Source organism: Amia ocellicauda, unplaced genomic scaffold (genome assembly GCF_036373705.1).
Source record: "Amia ocellicauda isolate fAmiCal2 unplaced genomic scaffold, fAmiCal2.hap1 HAP1_SCAFFOLD_198, whole genome shotgun sequence".
Lineage (NCBI taxonomy): Eukaryota > Metazoa > Chordata > Actinopteri > Amiiformes > Amiidae > Amia > Amia ocellicauda.
Genome location: NW_027102761.1, coordinates 28,104 through 49,690, shown reverse-complemented (window position 1 = coordinate 49,690; position 21,587 = coordinate 28,104). Strand labels below are relative to the sequence as shown.

The window sequence follows — 21,587 nt, the reverse complement described above, 5'->3', positions numbered from 1 at the left end:
ACAAATATGCAAATACTTTACATGAGGAAAATATAACATTGTAATTCACAGAATTACTACTACTACCATAAATAAGACTAGATACAATTTAGTCTACATTCTAAACTAACTGAACCTATGGAAACTTGACGACGGTGGTTTTGATACATTAGCATCTGCTCTCCGTGTCATGTAGGGGACATTATTTCTGTTTAAATTAATAAATTTGTCTGCGGGCGAGCAGAGTCGGACCCTAAGGTTTGCGGGGTCTGTACTCGAGCCCTTCACTATTCCCGGAGACGAACACTGCACCACCGCTTGCAGTAGTAGTGTAACTGTAAGGCATTGCGCATGACCAGGAAAGAGGTAGTGGAGAGGAGAGAGGGTAGTCTTGTCAATTACAAACATGGTAAGTGAAAATTCAGTTTTGTTTTGTGGTGTCTTTATGTTATATTTTAAGTCTCTCATATATTTGTATTGATCGAACCGAACGTCAAGCCCCAACGAATCGTGGTTTAGACACGGTGTTCTTTGTGGCTGGAGTTTACTGTGCTTTGGTACCGGGTTTCAATTCATTGTTAGTACTGTCTGTAAAGCAGAAGACGCCGGTTGGCTCTGAGGCGACATGCTTTGCCTTTGCCACTAGGAAGGGAAACAAGTCTCGGGGAACATACGCACTCGAGGACCGTGGATTGACAGGGCCTAAGCGTGTTTAGGCAGTAGTTACTGCTTCAGTAAGCTTCGGTTTCATTACAAATAGTAACTGTTAAAACCATACACAAAATTAAATCTGTTGTCAATTTATTCTATAATAATACTATTGAAGTGTGGTGTATTGATGGTGTTTGATCATTTTGTTAATTAAAAATATTAAGTTTACCAGGGTTGAGGCTAGTTATAATCACAAATCAGCCTGAAAATACAATAAAGATCATAATGATCCTTACAAATGAGCAAATTAACTCCACTGAATAATAAACTGATGTGTGTATATGTGTGTGTGTGTGTCTGTGATATATATATATATATATATATATATATATATATATATATATATATATAATGTATATATATACACACACACACACACACTGTTTTACCCAGAATGGCTCAGTTTATCTGGCTACTCGGTAGGAGTTAGCTACTATTATGAAAGAAGTGAACAATGGTGTTTGGTCAAGGTATCGGAGTGTACATCACCTGTACAAGCAATATTATAAGGACGTATTCAGTATCCAATACTCATTGGCACAAAAGCTTTTAAAAAGTTTAAACCTAACACAGAAACGAGACGGGCTTACGAAACAATACCAAGCAAAATAAGTTCCCTACATTACTTTCCGCGATTGCTCACAAATCTCAGACGGCTTGGAGCAGTATTGTTGGTGCGATTACTACTGGGATTTTTTTTTTTTATCTAAGCATACACACACACATTATTCACCACCAGGCACATCTACTATTCGTTACGCTGGTCAAAGAAACACGGTGGTGGTCATTTACTTGGATGAAGCATATTGTATGCATTTGATGGTAGCTTTAAATTCCAGATTGTAAAGCCTGCATTTATAACGTTTACACCAAGTCTGTTGTGTGTTCTTAAAGCATGGTGTACACGTGTGTGTTTGTTTATTTATTTTAAATGAAAAACAAAACGAAATGTATTATTTTCACCTAAATACTAAAACTGTACCTTATGTGTACACTTGTTTTAAAATTGGTTGATATTGGCCAGATGTACTGATAATGTTCTGTTTATTATAATTTTTTGGACACCATTATTATACTGTAAGTAAAGGGTAGCAAAACGATGTAATATATATGGTAGAAGAGAAACCAAATTGTCTCTTGCTCAGTGTAAAATGTATGTCTGTCTTCCTCAGAACAAGCTGAAGTCCTCACAAAAGGATAAAGTTCGTCAGTTCGTGATCTTCACACAATCCAGTGAAAAGACTGCTGTGAGCTGTTTGTCACAGAATGACTGGAAATTAGATGTTGCCACTGACAATTTTTTCCAAAATCCAGAACTTTACATCCGAGAGAGCCTGAAGGGAATATTGGACAGGAAGAAGCTAGAGCAGCTCTACAATAGGTACAGAGGTAAGGGTAACAGTCTCCTCTGTGTTTCAAAACAGGACCCGTACAATAAATTTAGTTTTTTTGTTCCAGCTTAGGTCCTTGTTCATTAATTTCTCAAATTAAACAATTAAGTGGAAGAATCACATCTATCTATATGCCTAAATGTGTTGTGGCTAGAATATCTTGAGCAATCAACATATTTAACTTAAAATGTGAAAATCTAAAATAAGCCTAAATAAAGTGGGTATACGAATTAAATTAAATGAATTGGGAGCTCCTGTTGGGTCAAAAAACAGAAGACACTGAGCCCCCCCAGGACTGGAGCTTGACACCCCTGATGTACATCATCACCTGTGCTAGTACCTTGGAGAGAGGTTCTGAAGAGCAGTGTTCTGTGCTGTGACCAGCCATCCTCACATGCAACATGTGTGCCTGGCCTCTGCTAGTATGATCGGCTAAGCTCTGCCAGCTCCTCCCTCTGCGACTTGTGCTGTAAGCTGGCAGTGTGCATGTATGAGGGTATCTCAGAAGTGCTCATTTGGGAGGGCTCTTGTGTATTGTCCTGCGCTCTCTTGTGCCAGTCTAGGGGCCAGGAGTTTGAGGTATTAACAATTTGGGATTTTGTCCGACGAAGGTAAAAAAAAAAAAGTGATATGTGTTATTTAAATTGACATGTATATAACCTGTAATTAAGGTAAAATGTGAAGAGATATGCATAATTGTAATGTAGAGATATTGAATATAAAGTTGACTTTTTATTATCAGCACTGTGATACTTGTTACTAAATAAAATATATAAAAAATTACATTAGACTCTTTAAATGCTATTGGTATCTTAATAGTCAGTTTGTAAAACGAGATTATTATTAGAGACCACAACTTAAAAGGCAATACATTTGAGCTGCTGAAATTGAAGTGCCCAGTTATGCCCCGTTTCCACTGGCGGACGCTTAAATGGGTGTTTCCACTGGCTTAAGCATCTGGACACATCCAGGTTTTGTGGACGGTTAACTATCTGCTGCCAGACGTGGCCGTAAGCGTCTGTCACGCCCACTAAGGAAATACTTCGCTTTCAGAAGTGGAAGTGTGCTTGACTTGTAGACAGACGGGGAAGAGATTAGCGACATTATGTCAGAAAATACAATCTCAAGTGCCGTGTGGGATTACGAAGAAATTACAGTTTTATTAGCAGCATGGGGTGAAATCCATGTACAGAAGCAATTACTGCTTACAGTTAATATCCAAGTGTATTAAAAACTTGCTGAACACGGATTTCACAGTACCACGGTGCAGTGCCCTGACTAGTTAAAAATAAACAAACAAATAAATAATCGTAGCGGTAGCAGCCGATTTTGTTAATATTTTATGGATGGTGTTTCAGGCTGTCATTTTGTGAATGGTGTGCAGGTCTGTTGTATAACATCCCCGCAGAGACACTCAGTATGAAGGTGAACAGGATTTAGTTAACGTGTGCCAATTTACAAGTTAAATGAATTAATAAATAAATACAGCAGATCTGGGTTTCCCTCTAAAATATGAAGGACTGGTTTTATAAATGCGTCCATAGCCCATAAATGCCATGACTGAAACATGCACACTTATAACCTGCTATATTGCAGCTGCTGTTACTGTTTCGTGAAATGTGTGTATTTAGTTTAAACTGTAACTTGCCCTGGTTAAGAATGTCTGCTAAGTAAATTAAAAATAATACGGCAAAAAGTGTTGTTTGCAGTTACAAATCTGTAGTAAGAGTAATACCTTAAAGGAGTGAAGTTGTGCCATTTAAAAGACATATCTTGATGATGATTACAATAATAATAGCAAATATTTATTTTATTGTTGCACATGGAAACGTTTTCTTACGGTACTGTAATGCTTGTCTGAATATAATGTTGACTATACACGTTTAGCTCTTCTTAATGTCGTAACAGAAAAGTGTATTACGCTGTCTCCAATCACATAAAGCATAAAGAATAAAATAGACACAAAAGTCCTTTCCACATCAGACTCTGTCGCTCGTAATGTTGTTTTCGGTCTTTGTTCTTCCATTGAAGTTTTTTAATCTTTGAAATACAGATGGTGTTAATAAACGGATGTTTAAAAGTAAATGTTTTAAAATTCATTCTTTTTGCAACTTACTGTAATAAACTATGTTATGAACTCATCTGTTTGAAATATATATATAAATATAAATGTTCCTTCCCCACTCATTTCAGATAACATGCATAATGCATGAAGCCTGCTACTATAGTAGTGAATAATAATCTTCAGAAGAATTTGAATAAGATGTGCACTTATGCTGTTATGTAATTCTTGTCTAAATATAAGTTGTCTATACAAGTTTTTTCTAATATCTCTTAACATGAACTTGTATTTATTACGCTGTCTCCAATCATGTAAAGCATAAATTATAAAATACACACGAAAGTCCTTTCCACATCAGGCTCTATATCTCGTAGTGTTGTTTGCTGTTTGAAACAAACCAAACCCACAGTCGCTCTGCTCCTCCCACAACAGGGACGGACTTGCTACAGTGGCCTGGTTTTACAAAAAGCTCTGACACGTGTCTGTCACGAACGCTTAAGCCAGTGGAACCGAGGCATTAGTCATGTGGTGGAATTATTTGGGTATCTAGTATCCACGGGGGCCTTGGAAATAATGGAGAAAGTGTCAAGAAGCAGTATAAAAAACACATTTCACACTCTGCTGTGGATTGATTAGGAGTAATCCTTTAATTTACTGCTGTGGAGAGCATGCAGCTATGACAATCACTGAAGTGACAATACTCTGCTAATTCATCTCTGACTCCTGACTCCAGGCCAGGGCAGGTGTTTCTGACCAGTGCAGACGGAACTGTCCTGGTTCCTAAGACTCCTCTGGACCGCTTATCTCTATAGATAATCTCCGGATGCTGCGAAACTCTTTTCTCTCTCTGGTGTTCATAGTGTTTTGTCAAATTAGTATCTACTACCATTGTCAAATTTATTTTCATATTCTTTGTGACAGAAGTTTCATTACTGTTGACATATACATATAGATATATACATATACACATACACTAACGGTCAAAAGTTTTAGAACACCCCCATTTTTCTGTTTATTTATTGAAATATAAGCATAGTTTTTAAGTACAGTTTCCTACACCATCAAAAGGCAATTAGAAACTGGAGGAAACTGACAGGAAGAAGTCTGGCAGAGCCAAAGCTGCCACAGAATCAGTTTCTGAGAGTCTTAACCAGCTTAACACTGGTTGAAGTAAGCAAGTCTCTGTTTCAGCTGTGAAGAGAAGACTTTGAGTTGCAGATTTGACAGGTCAAATGGCAGTAAGGAAGCCATTGCTAAGATGGCAAAATAAGAAAGAGGCTTGCCTGGGCCATGAAGCATCACCACTGGACTACTGAATACTGGAAGAAGGTCTTATGGACCGATTAATCAAAATTTCAAATCTTCAGTTCATCACGCAGGGTTTTTGTATGCCATTGAGTAGGTGAAAGGATGGGTCCTCAGTGTGTGACACCAACTGTCAAACATGGAGGAGGTGATGGTCTGGGGCTCTTTTGCTGGATCCAGAGTCGGCGACTTGCACAGAGTGAGTGGCACCCTGAACCAAAACGGCTACCACAGCATTTTGCTGCACCATGCAATACTCTCTGGTATACACCTAGTGGTCAGGGGTTCATCCTAAAGCAAGATAATGACCCAAAACATGGGATGAACTGGACAGAAGGGTGAAAGAAAAAGCAATCTACAAGTGCAACACATTTGTGGGAACTTCTGCAACATTGTTGGGAAGAACTTTCCAAACAATATTTGATTTCCATTGTAGAAAGAATACATTGAGACATTAAACTGCGTACATTTAAATACAAACTGAAAAAATTTAGGTGTTCTAAAACTTTTGACCGATACTGTGCATACATACATACATACATACATACAGATGGGTGACAAAGGAAAAACCAACATAAAGTGTCTCAGTAAGGTGTTGGGCCACCAGAACAGCTTCAGTGCGCCTTGGCATAAATTCTACGAGTCTCTGGAACTGTACTGGAGGGATTGAACACCATTCTTCCAAAAGATATTCAATCATTTGGTGTTTTGATGATGGTGGTGGATAGCGCTGTCTAACAGTCGGTCCAAAATCTCCCATAGGTGTTCAATTGGGTTGAGATCTGGTGACTGCAAATGCCATAGCATATGATTCACATAATTTTCATACTCATCAAACCATTCAGTAACCCCTTGTGCCCATTGGATGGGGGCATTGACATCCTGGAAGAGACCACTCCCATCACGATAGAGATGTTTCACCATAGGATAAAGGTGATCACTCTGAATTTTGTAATGATTTGCAGTGACACTTCCCTCTAAGGGGACAAGTGGACCCATGCCAAGAAAATGCCCCCCACAGCATAACAGGGCCTCTGGACCCCCTCACTGTAGGGGTCAAGCAGTCGGGCCTGTACCACTTTCTCGGTGTACGCCACAGATGCATTCTCCCACTTGTCGAGAACACTAGCCGGTTGAGCAGTCTTTGTGACTGAAGCTCCTGTTATTTGTGCCCCAATAATGACCCCCTCTTTCAGAGTCACTTAGCTCCTTTCCTCTTGCCATCTTGAGGTCAGTTAGGCCTGCTTCAGCATTTTTATACATGCCACAGAGCATGATAGGATGTTAATGCTTAATTGTATCATGCAGTACACTTCTTTGGAGGCATCTGCATTTGTTATGTTCCTCAAATCATTTATTCAGGTTTGTCCTTTAATTTAATTTGTCAATTTGTCAACTGACAAAGGAAATTTGAAGGGGGAAATTACATGCCAAATTTGTATTGTGTGAATTGCAGGAACAGTTGTGAGATCTGCTAAAAATGTCCTGTCCTTGTTCTGCCTAGATCCTCAAGATGATAACAAAATTGGTATAGATGGGATCCAGCAGTTCTGTGATGATCTTGGCCTTGATCCAGCTAGTATAAGTGTGCTGATTATTGCCTGGAAATTCAGAGCAGCAACGCAGTGCGAGTTCTCAAAACAGGAGTTTATGGATGGAATGAGTGAGCAAGGGTAAGACACATTTGGGGTTTTAAGAAATTGGCACTGGAGAGTTATCAGGTGTTACTTTATGTTGGAGTGTGCAAGGCCTTTGAGTTACAATGCAATTGAAAATACTTTTTCTGCATTGTCACCAGCACATTCCTGTACCTAGGCCTGTAACTCTGTAGCAGGACCTGCAGGGGATGAAACTTCTGTGTCTCAATAGGGAGTCTCACTGCTGTCCCTATTGAGAGGACAAGCCCATCAGTTTCAGGTCTCCTTCTACAGTAGAAGTGAGAACAGCAGGGAAGGTGACTGTCTTGTGTACCAGTGTGCAGCTGCAGTGGCTGGGGACTATGCTCCACACTGGGAATGTCTGTTCTGAGAGCTCACCATGACCTGCACTAATGCCACTTTTCTGTTGTGTCTCAAGGTGTGACAATATAGAAAAATTAAAAGCACAGCTGCCAAAAATGGAACAAGAGTTAAAAGACCAAGGGAAGTTTAAGGATTTTTATCAGTTTACATTTAATTTTGCAAAGAACCCAGGACAGAAAGGATTAGGTATGTGTACCTTTGCTTTATTTTATTGCATTTCTTTTTCAGTTCTACATGTTTCATTTTGGTTTCTGAAGTGTAGTATTTAAACCTAATTAATATGTATTTACTTACAGATTTAGAAATGGCAATTGCATATTGGAATTTAGTACTTGCAGGAAGATTCAAATTCCTGGACCTGTGGAATAAATTTTTATTGGTAAGTTAATCTGACATCTTGTGTGTGTGTTTGTATATATATATATATATATATATATATATATATACTCAGCAAAAAAAGAAACATCCCTTTTTCAGGACACTGTATTTTAAAGATAATTTTGAAAAATCCAAATAACTTTACAGATCTTTATTGTAAAGGGTTTAAACAATGTTTTCCATGCCATAAACCATAAACAATTAATGAACATGCACCTGTGGAACAGTCATTAAGACATTAACAGCTTACAGATGGTAGGCAATTAAGGTCAGTTATAAAAACTTAGGACACTAAAGAGACCTTTTTTTTTTGGTGAAAAACACCAAAAGAAAGATGCCCAGGGTCCCTGCTCATTTGTGTGAACATGCCTTAAGCATGCTGCAAGGAGGCATGATGACTACAGATGTGGCCAGGGCAATAAATTGCAATGTCCGGACTGTGAGACATATATATATATATATATATATATATATATATATATATATATATATATATATATACACACACATCGATCAGCCATAACATTATCACCACCTGCCTAATATTGTGTAGGTCCCCCTTTTGCCGCCAAAACAGCCCTGACCCATCGAGGCATGGACTCCACTAGACCTCTGAAGGTGTGCTGTGGTATCTGGCACCAAGATGTTAGCAGCAGATCCTTTAAGTCATGTAAGTTGCGAGGTGGGGCCCCCATGGATCGGACTTGTTTGTCCAGCACATCCCACAGATGCTTGATTGGATTGAGATCTGGGGAATTTGGAGGCCAAGTCAACACCTTGAACTCGTGATTTATCAGACCAGGCCACCTTCCTCCATTGCTCCGTGGTCCAGTTCTGATGTTCACGTGCCCATTGTAGGCGCTTTCAGCAGTGGACAGGGCACCCTGACTGGTCTGCGGCTACACAGCCCCATACGCAACAAACTGCAATGCACTGTGTGTTCTGACACCTTTCTATCACAACCAGCATTAACTTTTTCAGCAATTTGAGCTACAGTAGCTCGTCTGTTGGATAGGACCACACGGGCCAGCCTTCGCTCCCCACGTGCATCAATGATCCTTGGCCGCCCATGACCCTGTCGCCGGTTCACCGCTTTTTCTTCCTTGCACCACTTTTGAAAGGTACTGACCACTGCAGACCGGGAACACCCCACAAGAGCTGCAGTTTTGGAGATGCTCTGACCCAGTCGTCTATCCATCACAATTTGTCAAAGTTGCTCAGATCCTTACACTTGTCAATTTTTCCTGCTTCTAACACATCAACTTTGAGGACAAAATGTTCATTTGCTGCCTAATATATCCCACCCACTGACAGGTGCCATGATAACGAGATTATCAGTGTTAGTCACTTCACCTGTCAGTGGTCATAATGTTATGGCTGATCGGTGTATATATGTATGTATTATTTTACTATTTTCTCAGCCTTGATGTTTAATACAGTACTTGTTTATTAAAATTTCATGCATATAATTGACTTGATTTTCCCCTCCTCCTCCTCAGGAGCACCATAAAAGATCAATACCGAAAGACACCTGGAACCTTCTGTTAGACTTTAGTACAATGATAGCTGATGACATGTCGAATTATGATGAGGAAGGTATGTAGAGTGCATGTGCATAGATGGGTGGAAGGATGTGTGTACATTCAATGCCATTATTACAGAGGAATCAGAGAGTGGTTAAAATTAATGAAGGCACATAACAAATGGGAAGAGGAGAGTCTGATTTCGCTTTGCTGTGTTGTTTGCAGGTGCAACTCAGTACACCAGGGCCCTCATTTATGAAGGCTGTATACGCTCAACTCTGTATTTAAAGCATGTGCACGATTATTCAAAGTAAAGTGCGAGACTTACCAATTCAGACGTTTGCTTGAGATCGTGCATACATCTACGCACAGCTTTCACCATGCATATGCAGACAATGTAGTGGTAGAATAGGGAAACGGGGGCAATTCAGAGATGTTTTCTACTAGTCACATTAGTTAATAGTGCAAATAGCGGTAACATTAACATGCCAATACAAATAATATGATCAGAAAGCTTCGCTGTTTCTTTACCTTAAGGTACGTTTTCTGAATACGCTTGGTCTGTAATGGGAGTAGGATGGTTATCAGTGTCTCCAGATAGCAGGACATCACTGATCCCAGAGAGCACTGTATCCCCAATGATGCTGGCATTGCGCTGGTCCATAGGGGAGGGCGTTGTTGCTCTGCCCCCCCCTGTTGAACTAATGTCTCTGACTTTCAGATTAAATATTTTTTAAAATTTCTACAACAGACTTTCAGCTTTGTAGATGCAGAATTCACTGCATGTGCCACCTGTTACCACTCAAGGGTTTTCTTGTTTTGGTCAACACTGAGCAAACCAAAAAGTTCTGTTTTGACTTGACCTCAGCTAGTACAAAGCAATTCAGTTTCACAGGGGTGTGAAAAATCTGTCAATTTTCGAAATTCTGCAGACTTTGGCCCCGATTAAATTAAAAATGTTCAGAAGATAGGAATGCGAAAAGTTGAGGGAGAATCGCAGGAGGGAATCTTGCAGCGTAGCTTCTCGCTGAATTAAATCTAAAATACCAGGACCTGTGAACGGGGAGTAGATATGTTATGCTGGCATGGCTTCCGAGATGGGCAGGTAGCGCGAGAGGCACCACGAGACAACCACAGTGTCTGTTATTTAAGAGAAACTGGAGGGCGGAAGTTGCAGATGGTCCTGCGGGGGGCAGCGAGGGCTCCTGAAAGCATATATACAACAATCTGGTGATCTGTGCTGTAAATCTCCCTGCTGCTACAAAACTACAAGCCTTTGCTTCAAAACGGTTACAAATATGAGTAGAAGGAAAAAAATATAAAATAAAACTGAAGCCACCATTGATGACAGCTGTGTAGTGATTATTATAATATGATTGATTTATTTATTTATTGACGCCCTTATCCAGGTGATATCTAGATACCATTTAGCTGGTGGATCAATGCTGATATGTTTGCTTATGTGTGAATAACAGATCAATGCAAATATTTTTTTCAGCGTCCACTTATGTGTATAGGGCCGACAGCGCGGTGCATTAAATAAACATTATGACCCATCTGCTATACACCAAACGTAACCACTATGATGCACAGTTTTTTAGTTTATTATCATTAGATGAAATACAATAAAGCCACAATTGTATAATTTTCTATTGTGTGTGTAGGAATAGATTACATTAGATTAAATCCCAGCCATGGACATGGTATTGTGACATAAATACATTTACTATAATGCGATTTTTTGTATTATCATCGTCTGAAACTGAACAGTGACAAATACTAAATACATCACTTGATGTCATTTTCATTTGTTTTGAAAACTCAGCTATATTAGTAATCTACTGTTAGCTAAGAGGCAATAAAAGTACAAAGTTTTGCTCTGTGTCACAAGGGGCAATACTTATCCTGAAAGTAGAACCCTATAGTACAACACACCTGCACACTCTTCATATTCCCTCCAAATATTTTTAGAATTTTGGCCATACTGACAGTTCAGATGTAATGCAAGAAACCTGTGTTACATGTTTAAACATGTTACACAGCTATATTTACGCCTGTACCATTGTTTAATTTGCATTAAACTGAAGAAACTAATGCTAAAGAAGAGAAAGTGAAAGTGAAACGGTTATTTGTAAATATCTGTAAATAAGACCATTCAAATATCCAGGTTTTCTAGTTAATCTGCTCTTTGAGTCCTGTGCTGCATTCTAAGCATTTCAATTAAGGAAATGCTCACAATGCAGCACAGCATTTTAAAAATTGCTTGGTGTATGGGGATCCCCAGACTATGAACCCTGTCTTTAGATGGGATTTTCATTTCACACCCCTGATTTCATGGTCTGAAATGACCACCTTGACCACCTTTGCCATTATGCAACTTTCTTGCCAACAGAGTAGCACATTTGCACTTAAAGGGATATTGTCTTACCATATATGGTTAATTGAGGACGGTTCTGTATGCAAATGGTCACAAGCATGCATGCGCAAGGAGATTACGAATCAGTTATCAATGTTGACAACTTATTACTGTGCGTATGAATCATGCTTGCTTAATCCCAATTTTCTTGTGAGTAAGAACATTTCTAAATTCTGACATAAGAGTGAATTTTAGACTTTTTCTATGCAATGTTGATAAATGAGGGCCCTGATTTACTTAATGTGTGAGATCGAGACAGCAGTGTAAATCTATCCAGACGCAACAGATCTCCAATTGTACTTCACCATCAACACTTTAGTTGTGCAGGCTTACTGTTTGTGCTTTAGATTTTTTACAGTATTTTAAACTTTTATTTATTTATTCCTTCTCTCCTTTAGGAGCCTGGCCAGTGCTCATTGATGACTTTGTGGAGTTTGCACGACCTCAGATTGGGACAAAAAGTACAACAGTCTAGTACTGGAGCAAACCTCCTGTGGAATGTACATATTTTGTACAAGAAAACAACATCTGAAACTGCAGTTGAGATAAAAACTAAAACAAAACGCTGATGGTTGGATTGAGGTGAAGAAGATCAGTCTTTCCTTCTATCCCAAAGGGGTTGAGACTACATGGAAAAGACATTCAAAGGCATATCTAATGGTGGTTTGGGCTTCTGTCTTTAATATGGGCCTCCTTTTGTATTTATTATAACCAGCTGGCGTTGACTTCTGCGTTCTGGACCATTCTCAATGTTCTTTTACCAGTGGTAGGTTTGTGTCATTTGTTTGAAGCAGCCATTATTCCCATGAAGCACAACTCCCAACTCAATCGCAGCCCAAGGGTCTGTTAACGAATGTCACATACCTAATGTTTTCCTTTTAAGGCAACATTCCTGCTTTGGCTTTCCTTCATCTTTCATTTTAATAAAATAAATATTGAGTGACAGACCAGTACAAATCATTTATTGTAAGGTTTAAAAAATCATTTTTAACCCTCTCTCCCTCTCTCTCTATCTCTCTCTCTCTCTCTCTCTCATATCACACACACACACACACACACACATATATACGTATATATATATATATATATATATATATACATACACATACAACGTTAGGTCCATAAATATTTGGACAAGGACACAGTTTTCATCATTTTGGCTCTATACCACCACAGGAAACAAGATGTGCTTTAAGTATAGACTTTCATCACCAAATTGGGTGAACAGTGTAGGAATTACACCCATTTTTAGATGTGGTCCCCCCCAATTTTAGGGACTCAGAAGTATTTGGACAAACTAAAATAATCATTAATTAAAATGTGAGTTTCAGTACTTGTTTGCAAATCCTTTGCAGTCAATGACTGGAACCCATGCTGTCTTTAGTTCCTGCTTGTTCTTTGGGTGTTTTGCCTTCAGTTTTGCCTTTTAAATCAAAACAAACCAATCAGAGAGATAGCAAAAAAAAAATAAACTATTTGGTACATTCTTAAAAAGAAAGAACGCACTGGTGAGCTCAGGAACACCAAAAGGTCCGGAAGATCACAGAAAACAACTGTGGTGGATGACAGAATAATTATTTCCCTGGTGAAGAAAAACCCCTTCACAACAACTTGATCTGTCCAATCAAGAACACCCTCCAGGAGGTAGGCATATCTGTCAAAGTCAACAATCAAGAGAAGACTTCACCAGAGCAAATACAGAGGGTTTACCACAAGATGTAAACCAGAAACAGGAAGACCAGATTAGAGTTTGCCAAAAAAACATTTAAAGATTCTGTACAGTTCTGGAACAACATCCTATGGACAGATGAGACAAAGATCAACTACCAGAATGATAGGAAGAGAAGAGTATGCAGAAGGGAAGGAACTGCTCATACCACCTCATCTGTGAAGCATGTTGTGGCATGGGCATGTATGGCTGCCAAGGGAACTGGTTCCTTTGTATTTATTTATGATGTGACTGCTGACAAAAGCAGCAGGATGAATTCTGAAGTGTTTAGGGCTATATTATCTGCTCAGATTCTGCCAAATGCTTCAAAACTCATTGGACGGCGCTTCACAGTAGATGGACAATGACACAAAGCATACTGCAAATGCAACCCAATACTTTTTTAAGGCAAATAAGTGGAATGTTCTGCAATGGCCAAGTCAATCACCTGACTTGAAACCAACAGAGCATGCATTTCCCTTGCTGAAGGAAAAACTGAAGGCAAAACGCCCCAAGAACAAGCAGGAACTAAAGACAGCTGAAGTACAGGCCTGGCAGAGCATCTGGTGATGTCTGGGTTTTTATTGACTGCAAAGAATCTGCAACCACGTATCACACAATGTTAGTTTGTTCAAATACTTTTGAGCCCCAAAATTGGGGAGACCACAGATAAAAATGGGTGTAATTCCCACAACATTCACCCATTTTGGATGTAACTACCCTCAAATTAAAGATGAAAGTCTACACTTAAAGCACAAGTGGTAGCATACAGAGCCAAAATAATGAAAATTGTGTCCTTGTCCAAATATTTATGGACCTAACTGTATATACACACACTCCAGTATAATGCAAACCATTAATGAGTAGCCTGTGCATTAATTAGGCATATCTATATTGATTATCAAATAGACATCTTTCTGTCCTCAAACCATTGATTAATTGTGCTTGTCTGCCCCTTGTAAGATTTTCTGTAAAGGCATTGTGTAACTCAAGGTGATATCATTTGTTTTAAATTGTTAAACATTCTTGATATATACAAATGAGCATTACAAATGTGTACCTTTTAAAATATTATTTTAGGAAAAGTCATTACTGTTTTGATATATTACCTGCTGCTAAATATTATGAACCTGCAGTTCCTTTGCACAGTGAATTTAAATGACACCTGCTGAATTGAAACAGTATTGTACTTTTTAATGGGACATTCTCCCTTAGAGTTTTATAAATATGCAGGAGATATGAAATATTCTGACCCCAGGAAATCAAACAGCAGCAGTTCACTGTACTGGCAATCTTCAACTTAATTGTATTTTGAGTTTTTAAAACAATATATAAAATGTCAGATAACTACACTGACATTGCTGTTGTCTGGGCTGATAGTCTTCACAGGACAAAGGCAGAGGAGGATGTTCATTTAAAAGGTGAAAGCCAAAACATTTGATTGCTTATTTATGTTGTTTTTCTATACTTATTTATAATGGAAATAAATTATAAAAGCAGTACAAGAGGGCTGAAGCAGTGCATGGCTAGTACTTTATCTGGGGAAAAAAAATAAAACACCAGTGGTTTTGCATCCTTTTCCTATAGGTGCTGGACAGTGATGTGGCCAATTTGCTTCTGCAGGTGTAATCACCTGAGCTGAGCTTCTGAAAGGTCTTGTGTAAAACACACATTCATGATAAATCAGTCACTCTGACTGCTCTCTCATACTGACCCTGTTCTTAAAAATAAAGCAAAAATTAAATGAAAGGAGAAAAAAAATAAACCTGCAAATACCTTTTCATTGCTGTTAGTTTAATTCTGCATTCCTTGGTGTTCCTGGTTGAAATGCATGCACACACACACACACAAACCTGCTTCCACAATAAGGGTTATTCAGATCTCTTGCTTATTAACCAACTTAAGGATATTTTGAAGATTGAGTGTTTTTTCCTGATAAAGGAGGAATGATTGTTGTTGTTGTTGTTGTTGTTGTTGTTGTTGTTGTTGTTATTATTATTATTATTTTCAACATTGTAATTTTGTTTTTATGTTTTGTACTGGCATTTGTTTAACCTGTTCTTGTGTTGAGCTGGGAGAGAGGGGGTCCTAATGCTGTGAATGAAGCGGTGTGATTCAGGCATCCTGGACTCATAAGAAGTAAATGTCCTCCAAGTAATTACAAACATTCAGAGTGGTACTGCATTGCTATAATTACTATGTAATTATAAAAATAAATCAATTGAAGCTTGGAAAAGTCTTCACTGAAAGCAGGAGAACTATAGTGTTACTCTGATATTTCAACGTGTGAATACAATTGTGTGAGGTTTCTTTGAAATACGTATTAGAGATCATTTGAAATATCACAGGTTCTGAAGTTTTTTTGTTTTTGAGTGTAACAGTTAGGTTATTTGTTAGGTTATACTAATCACAAGTGCTTTCAATTCATAGTCTATACTTGGGTCAAGTTTACCAGGGAGCTAGTTCTGCGTAATACTCACTCAGAGTTTGCTGCTGTTTTCATCTCAAGCTGTGCATAGGAACATTAAACACAGTTGACATTTTTAACAGGCATTCTGAAACCACAACTGGGCTTGTGATCTTTAAAAAACAACTAGTATTTTAAATAACAGATAAGTACAGCTATATAAGAAATCCTTCTATACATAAATCTAGAAAAGTATTCAAACTGTACAACTATTCAGACAATACTTCCATGGAAGCAATAAAAGTGAAGACTGCCATGAACTGAAGCTTCTGCTAAATGTTTTGTTAAATAAACATTATTTTTTAAGACATCTTAAATCAATAAAAATAAAATACTTAAAACTAAAATAAAACTTTTCTGTGGTGAGAAAGGTGATCTTCATTAACTTCAATATCAGACTTTAAAAAGTTATACTTTTTTATTAATTAAATATAATTGTTCTCTTAAACATATGCAACAAAGACATCATTACTGACAGAAGAGTATAATTAAGTTTAATTTTTATTAGAAATTATCAACAGAAGCACACACACACACAAAACAACACAGAAAAACAGCCAGATATTATCCAGGGTCCTGGTGGATCTGCTTTGCTCATGTAGATTTACCAAAAAAAAAAAAAAAAAAATTGTACCTTTTCTAATTTCATGTAAAGTGCCTTGCAAAAGTATTCACCCCCCTTGGCATTTTTCCTATTTTGTTGCATTACAACCTGGAATTAAAATGGATTTTTTGGGGGGTTTGTATCATTTGATTTGCACAATATGCCTACCACTTCGAAGATGCAAAATATTTTTTTGTGAAACAAATAAGAAATAAGACAAAAAACTGAAAACTTGAGCATACATAACTATTCACCCCCACAAAGTCACTTCTACTTTGTAGAGCCACCTTTTGCAGCAATTACAGCTGCATGTCTCTTGGGGTACATCTCTATAAGCTAGGCACATCTAGCCACTGGGATTTTTGCCCATTCTTCAAGACAAAACTGCTCCATCTCCTTCAAGTTGGATGGGTTCCGCTGGTGTACAGCAATCTTTAAGTCATACCACAAATTGGATTGAGGTCTGGGCTTTGACTAGGCCATTCAAAGACATTTAAATGTTTCCCCTTAAACCACTCAAGTGTTGCTTTAGCAGTATGCTTAGGGTCACTGTCCTGCTGGAAGGTGAACCTCCGTCCCTGTCTCAAATCTCTGGAAGACTGAAACAGGTTTCCCTCAAGAATTTTCCTGTATTTAGCACCATGCATCATTCCTTCAATTCTGACCAGTTTCCCAGTCCCTGCTGATGAAAAATATCCACACGGCATGATGCTGCCACCACCATGCTTCACTGCGGGTTGATGAGAGGTGTTGGGTTTGCGCCAGGCATAGCATTTTCCTTGATGGCCAAAAAGCTAAATTTTTGTCTCCTCTGACCAGAGTACCTTCTTCCATATGTTTGGGGAGTGTCCCGTGTCCCAAAACGTGTTTGCTTATTTTTTCTTTAAGCAATGGCTTTTTTCTGGCCACTCTTCCGTAAAGCCTAGCTGTGTGGAGTATACGGCTTAAAGTGGTCCTATGGACAGATACACCAATCTCCGCTGTGGAGCTTTGGTCTCTTTGTTGCCTTTCTGATTAATGCCCTCCTTGCCTGGTCTGTGAGCTTTGGTGGGCAGCTCTCTCTTGGCAGGTTTGTTGTGATTCTTTCCATTTTTTAATAATGGATTTAATGGTGCTCTGTGGGATGTTCAAAGTTTCGGATATTTTTTTATAACCCAACCCTGATCTGTACTTCTCCACAACTTTGTCCCTGACCTCTTTGGAGAGCTCCTTGGTCGTCATAGTGCTGCTTGCTTGGTGGTGGCCCTTGCTCAGTGGTGTTGCAGACTCTGGGGCATTTCAGAACAGGTGTATATATACTGAGATCATGTGACACTTAGATTGCACAAAGGTGGACTTTATTTAACTAATTATGTGACTTCTGAAGGTAATAGGTTGCACCAGATCTTATTTAGGGGCTTCATAGCAAAGGGTTGAATACATATGCACGCACCACTTTTCATTTTTTTCAAGTTATTTTTTCATTTCACTTCATCAATTTGGACTATTTTGTGTATGTCCATTACATGAAATCCAAATAAAAATCAATTTAAATTACAGGTTGTAATGCAACAATACAGGAAAAATGGGTGAATACTTTTGCAAGGCACTGTACATGTAAATTAGCTCTATTTCAAACAATAAAGATTACATTACATTAACTCATTATAATCAGATGCATTACATTTCAGAAACACAACAAACAACGGATTACAAAAATACATTTTAAAAAACAAAAACCCAACTACACAATTTTAAGTGTTTTCTAACAACATTCTGTAACCTGCCAATTTACTAATCTTGATCTGAAATATAGTTACATACTAACTGAATCATTCAAATGATTCAAACATTCTAGATGTGCAGACTTCACTTTAATCAGCAGTTGTACTTTGGTTTCATTTCCAAGACACTTGACACTGGTTTTGTTTCCTGTCAGCATCGAAGTGTATTCATCATACTTATACTGTAAGTAAGAAGTATATTATTTTTACAATGTAACCACTAAAAATCCCTTCAGAATCCAATGTTGCCATTTTCACAGAATTTTCAAAAGTCAGATAGTCTAACATGCCAAGAAATATTCCCCTTCATTCAGTATTGAAGTTTTTATTACCTCTGGAATGAACAGGAATTGAATTTAGATTTAGATAAAGCTTTAGACCTTGGTCGAGAGTACATATAGGTGTCACATATATAAGTGGTTGACATGCACAAATTAAGGAAAGATGAAAACCAACAACAGACTAAAATAAATACCAAAAAGAAAATATGCATGCCATATTCTCCTTAACCTCACAGACACTGAAGTTTTTTGTTTGTTTATAGAACCAGTCTCTCTTCTGTTCTATTCAACTGATTACACAGTGTAACAATTTTTTTTTTTTTTTTTTTGTTCCTGGGTAGTAAGTGTTATGTCCTAATTGTATGTATTTAAACTAAAGTAATACAAAAATTACTACAAGAGATTTAGGAGGAGTTTTTTGAGATTTACGATTATACTGTAAATACAGTATGATCGTAAATCTTGAAAAACTACTCTGTTCTAAATCTTTTGTAGTCATTTTTGTATTACTTTAGTATAAATACATGTTAATTTGGATTCATATGTTGTTTTCTTCTGACTTTATGTGTATGAAAAGGCACAAAGTCGCCCGTTTCCTCATTGGAAATAGTTACATTTCAAAATATCACTGTCCTGGTCACAAAAGCAAAGTTTGTGTGGGAATAATAGACATTTTCTATACTTTTGAGGCATAAGTAATTAGGAAATAACACTTACTACCCAGGAACAAAAATTGTGTTACATAGTGTTATAAAGCTGATCTGAGTTGTGTCCGGCATCCAGGAATGAAGCACCTTGCTATGCTTTTTACAAACTCCTTTCTCATTTTCATACCTTAAAAAGCACTTATTTTCCTCAGGAAAGATGGTGAGCCTTTAACAAACAAAAAACAATGAGATAATTCATGACAGGATAGCACAGCAGTAAGGTATGAAAGCATAGTCATTTTGGAAACAGACAAATCCGTGAGCTGAACAGATCTTTGGTGTCATTTTATTCACCTTCTTTCTTATTCTAGAACAGGACAGGTAAATGAGACCGGGTTTCCAGCCACAGAGGAGGCAGGCCTTGCAGTGTGGCGGGGGCCTGTCTGAGGCCACAACACAACAGTGCAAGGAGGTGTGTTGTAGCAGAGACACTGTCCCTGATATATTAGCACTGAGCGGCCTCAACAGGAGACAGGGTCAGGATGCTCCGGTCATTAGAATAGAAGGGCTCCACGTCGCTCCATGATCTAAAAGCAGCAACGACAATGAACAACAGAATATGGGCAATTTTGAACATCCATTTTATTTAGTTATATTCATTGTTTTTAAATGGAGGGACATCTATGCTGCACTGGTCAGGACTGGTACACAAACTGCACATTCACCTCCTGCTTCTCTGTGTTACGTGCGCATCTATGTGACAGTACTAGCACAGAAACAATACAAAGACGAACAACAAAAGATGAAATGATGCAGTGGCAAAGGGATGGGCATGGCTGCCAGGTGTTAGTAAATGGATACTAGGAAGAGAATTAAATCTATCATAATCCATGGCTTGCATGATGGTTTTATAACCAAGGTAACTAGGCTAAACAGAAAAAAATAGTACTAGATGTGAGTGGTTCCAATGACAAAATATAATTTTGTGTGAATATACACTTCCAGTCAAAAGTTTTAGACCACCTCAATTTTTCCAGTTTGTATTGAAATTTACATATCTCAATGTACTCTGAAATTAAAGCATAGAACAAATAAACAATTGGAGATAAAGAAATCATGGAATCGTTTTGTTTAACAAAATGTAACCACTTAAGCTGACAAACCACTCTGGTACCCTTAAAAGGTCATCAAATCTGTGTGCTTCTCTTTAATCCCATGTGTACTCTTCACTGTTGTTGTTTGCCAAGTGTTTGGTATCCCATGAAAGCTGAGACTCTCGGCATTCACCGATTTTAAAAATACGTTTTTATTCCCCCCCCACATTATGAAATGGGGGGTGGGGGATACTTGGTCTGAGTAGGAATACAAAAATCTCAGAAAATATTGACAATTACGACATTCTGGAACCAGACAGTCTACTGATCAGAACAACACAATCCACATTTTGGTAGAGGCAATACACACCCGTAGAGAGCTTAAAATGTCAAGATGGAAAACTCTATTTACAGTGTACTAATACACAACGATTTTACATAATTGGATCTGAACTTCTCTGTGTTTGATCAAACATCAAACATAATATATACTGGATTAATTGTTAGATTGTTCTGAACTAAACAAGCCTATTTGGAAAGAAATCAAATCAAAACTGAGTGATCTGTGACCATCTTAATGAGACCCCCCGGTGCAGAGTGCGCGTTTAACCCCCGGGCTTTGAATGACGGTGAGTGACGCAGAAACTATAACTTCTTTTAACCTCTGGCAGTTTGCTTTGTGCCATTTCAGGTTATTCCTGCTTAAATAAAAAAAAAAAAAAAGGAAAAATGGGTTCTAAAACTTTTGACTGGTAGTGTACATTGCAGAGAAACTTAGACCATTACATTACAGATTGTATGGTGTTATAATTAAACAAACAAAATTATATATATATATCAAGAGCTAGAGCTCCGGCGCACCAGTCTCCCATTCGGACCACAAACAGATTTGAACCCCTCGGCGGCGCGTCTGCTGAGAAGGTGCTCATTATTGGAGACTCCATAGTTAGAAATATAAAGATTGTGTCACCAGCAGTAGAAGTAAAATGCCTCCCGGGAGCCAGAGTCTCTGACATCGAAGCTAAATTGGACGAATTGCCAGGCGGCGAAGTTTCTACTCTGGTTATTCACGCTGGCATTAACGATATTAGACATAGACAATCAGAGATTTTAAAAATAAATTTTACATCGCTATGCAAAACAGCGAAAAAACGATGTCAGAATATAATTGTCTCTGGCCCACTACCAACATTACACAGAGGGGATGAGGCCTTCAGCAGGCTGTCCTCTCTAAATA

General features: G+C 38.1%; 2 protein-coding genes across 2 annotated transcripts in view; one reads left to right on the top strand and one right to left on the bottom strand.

The window, feature by feature from the left end:
- The first annotated feature begins 256 nt into the window (after positions 1 to 256).
- Positions 257 to 12,731, top strand: LOC136724925 (DCN1-like protein 1). The gene is made up of 7 exons (XM_066697468.1): positions 257 to 388; positions 1,863 to 2,079; positions 6,953 to 7,121; positions 7,525 to 7,655; positions 7,766 to 7,848; positions 9,347 to 9,443; positions 12,185 to 12,731. Exons 1-7 carry the CDS (start codon positions 386 to 388, stop codon positions 12,259 to 12,261), a joined length of 777 nt encoding a protein of 258 aa, XP_066553565.1. The 5' UTR covers positions 257 to 385; the 3' UTR covers positions 12,262 to 12,731.
- Positions 12,732 to 16,444: 3,713 nt separating this feature from the next.
- Positions 16,445 to 21,587, bottom strand: part of LOC136724926 (phospholipid-transporting ATPase IF) — a 32,515-nt gene continuing 27,372 nt past the window's right edge. The window contains exon 5 of the mRNA XM_066697470.1: positions 16,445 to 19,843. Within this exon, the coding sequence (XP_066553567.1) occupies positions 19,762 to 19,843 (82 nt within the window). The 3' untranslated portion in view covers positions 16,445 to 19,761. The remainder of the gene's footprint in view (positions 19,844 to 21,587) is intronic.

What these genes read in the sequence shown, in the direction of transcription:
- LOC136724925 (XM_066697468.1), top strand. An exon ending in GATGGAATGAGTGAGCAAGG is followed by an intron (nt 7,122 to 7,524) that starts GTAAGACACATT and finishes TTGTGTCTCAAG; the next exon opens with GTGTGACAATATAGAAAAAT. An exon ending in CCCAGGACAGAAAGGATTAG is followed by an intron (nt 7,656 to 7,765) that starts GTATGTGTACCT and finishes ATTTACTTACAG; the next exon opens with ATTTAGAAATGGCAATTGCA.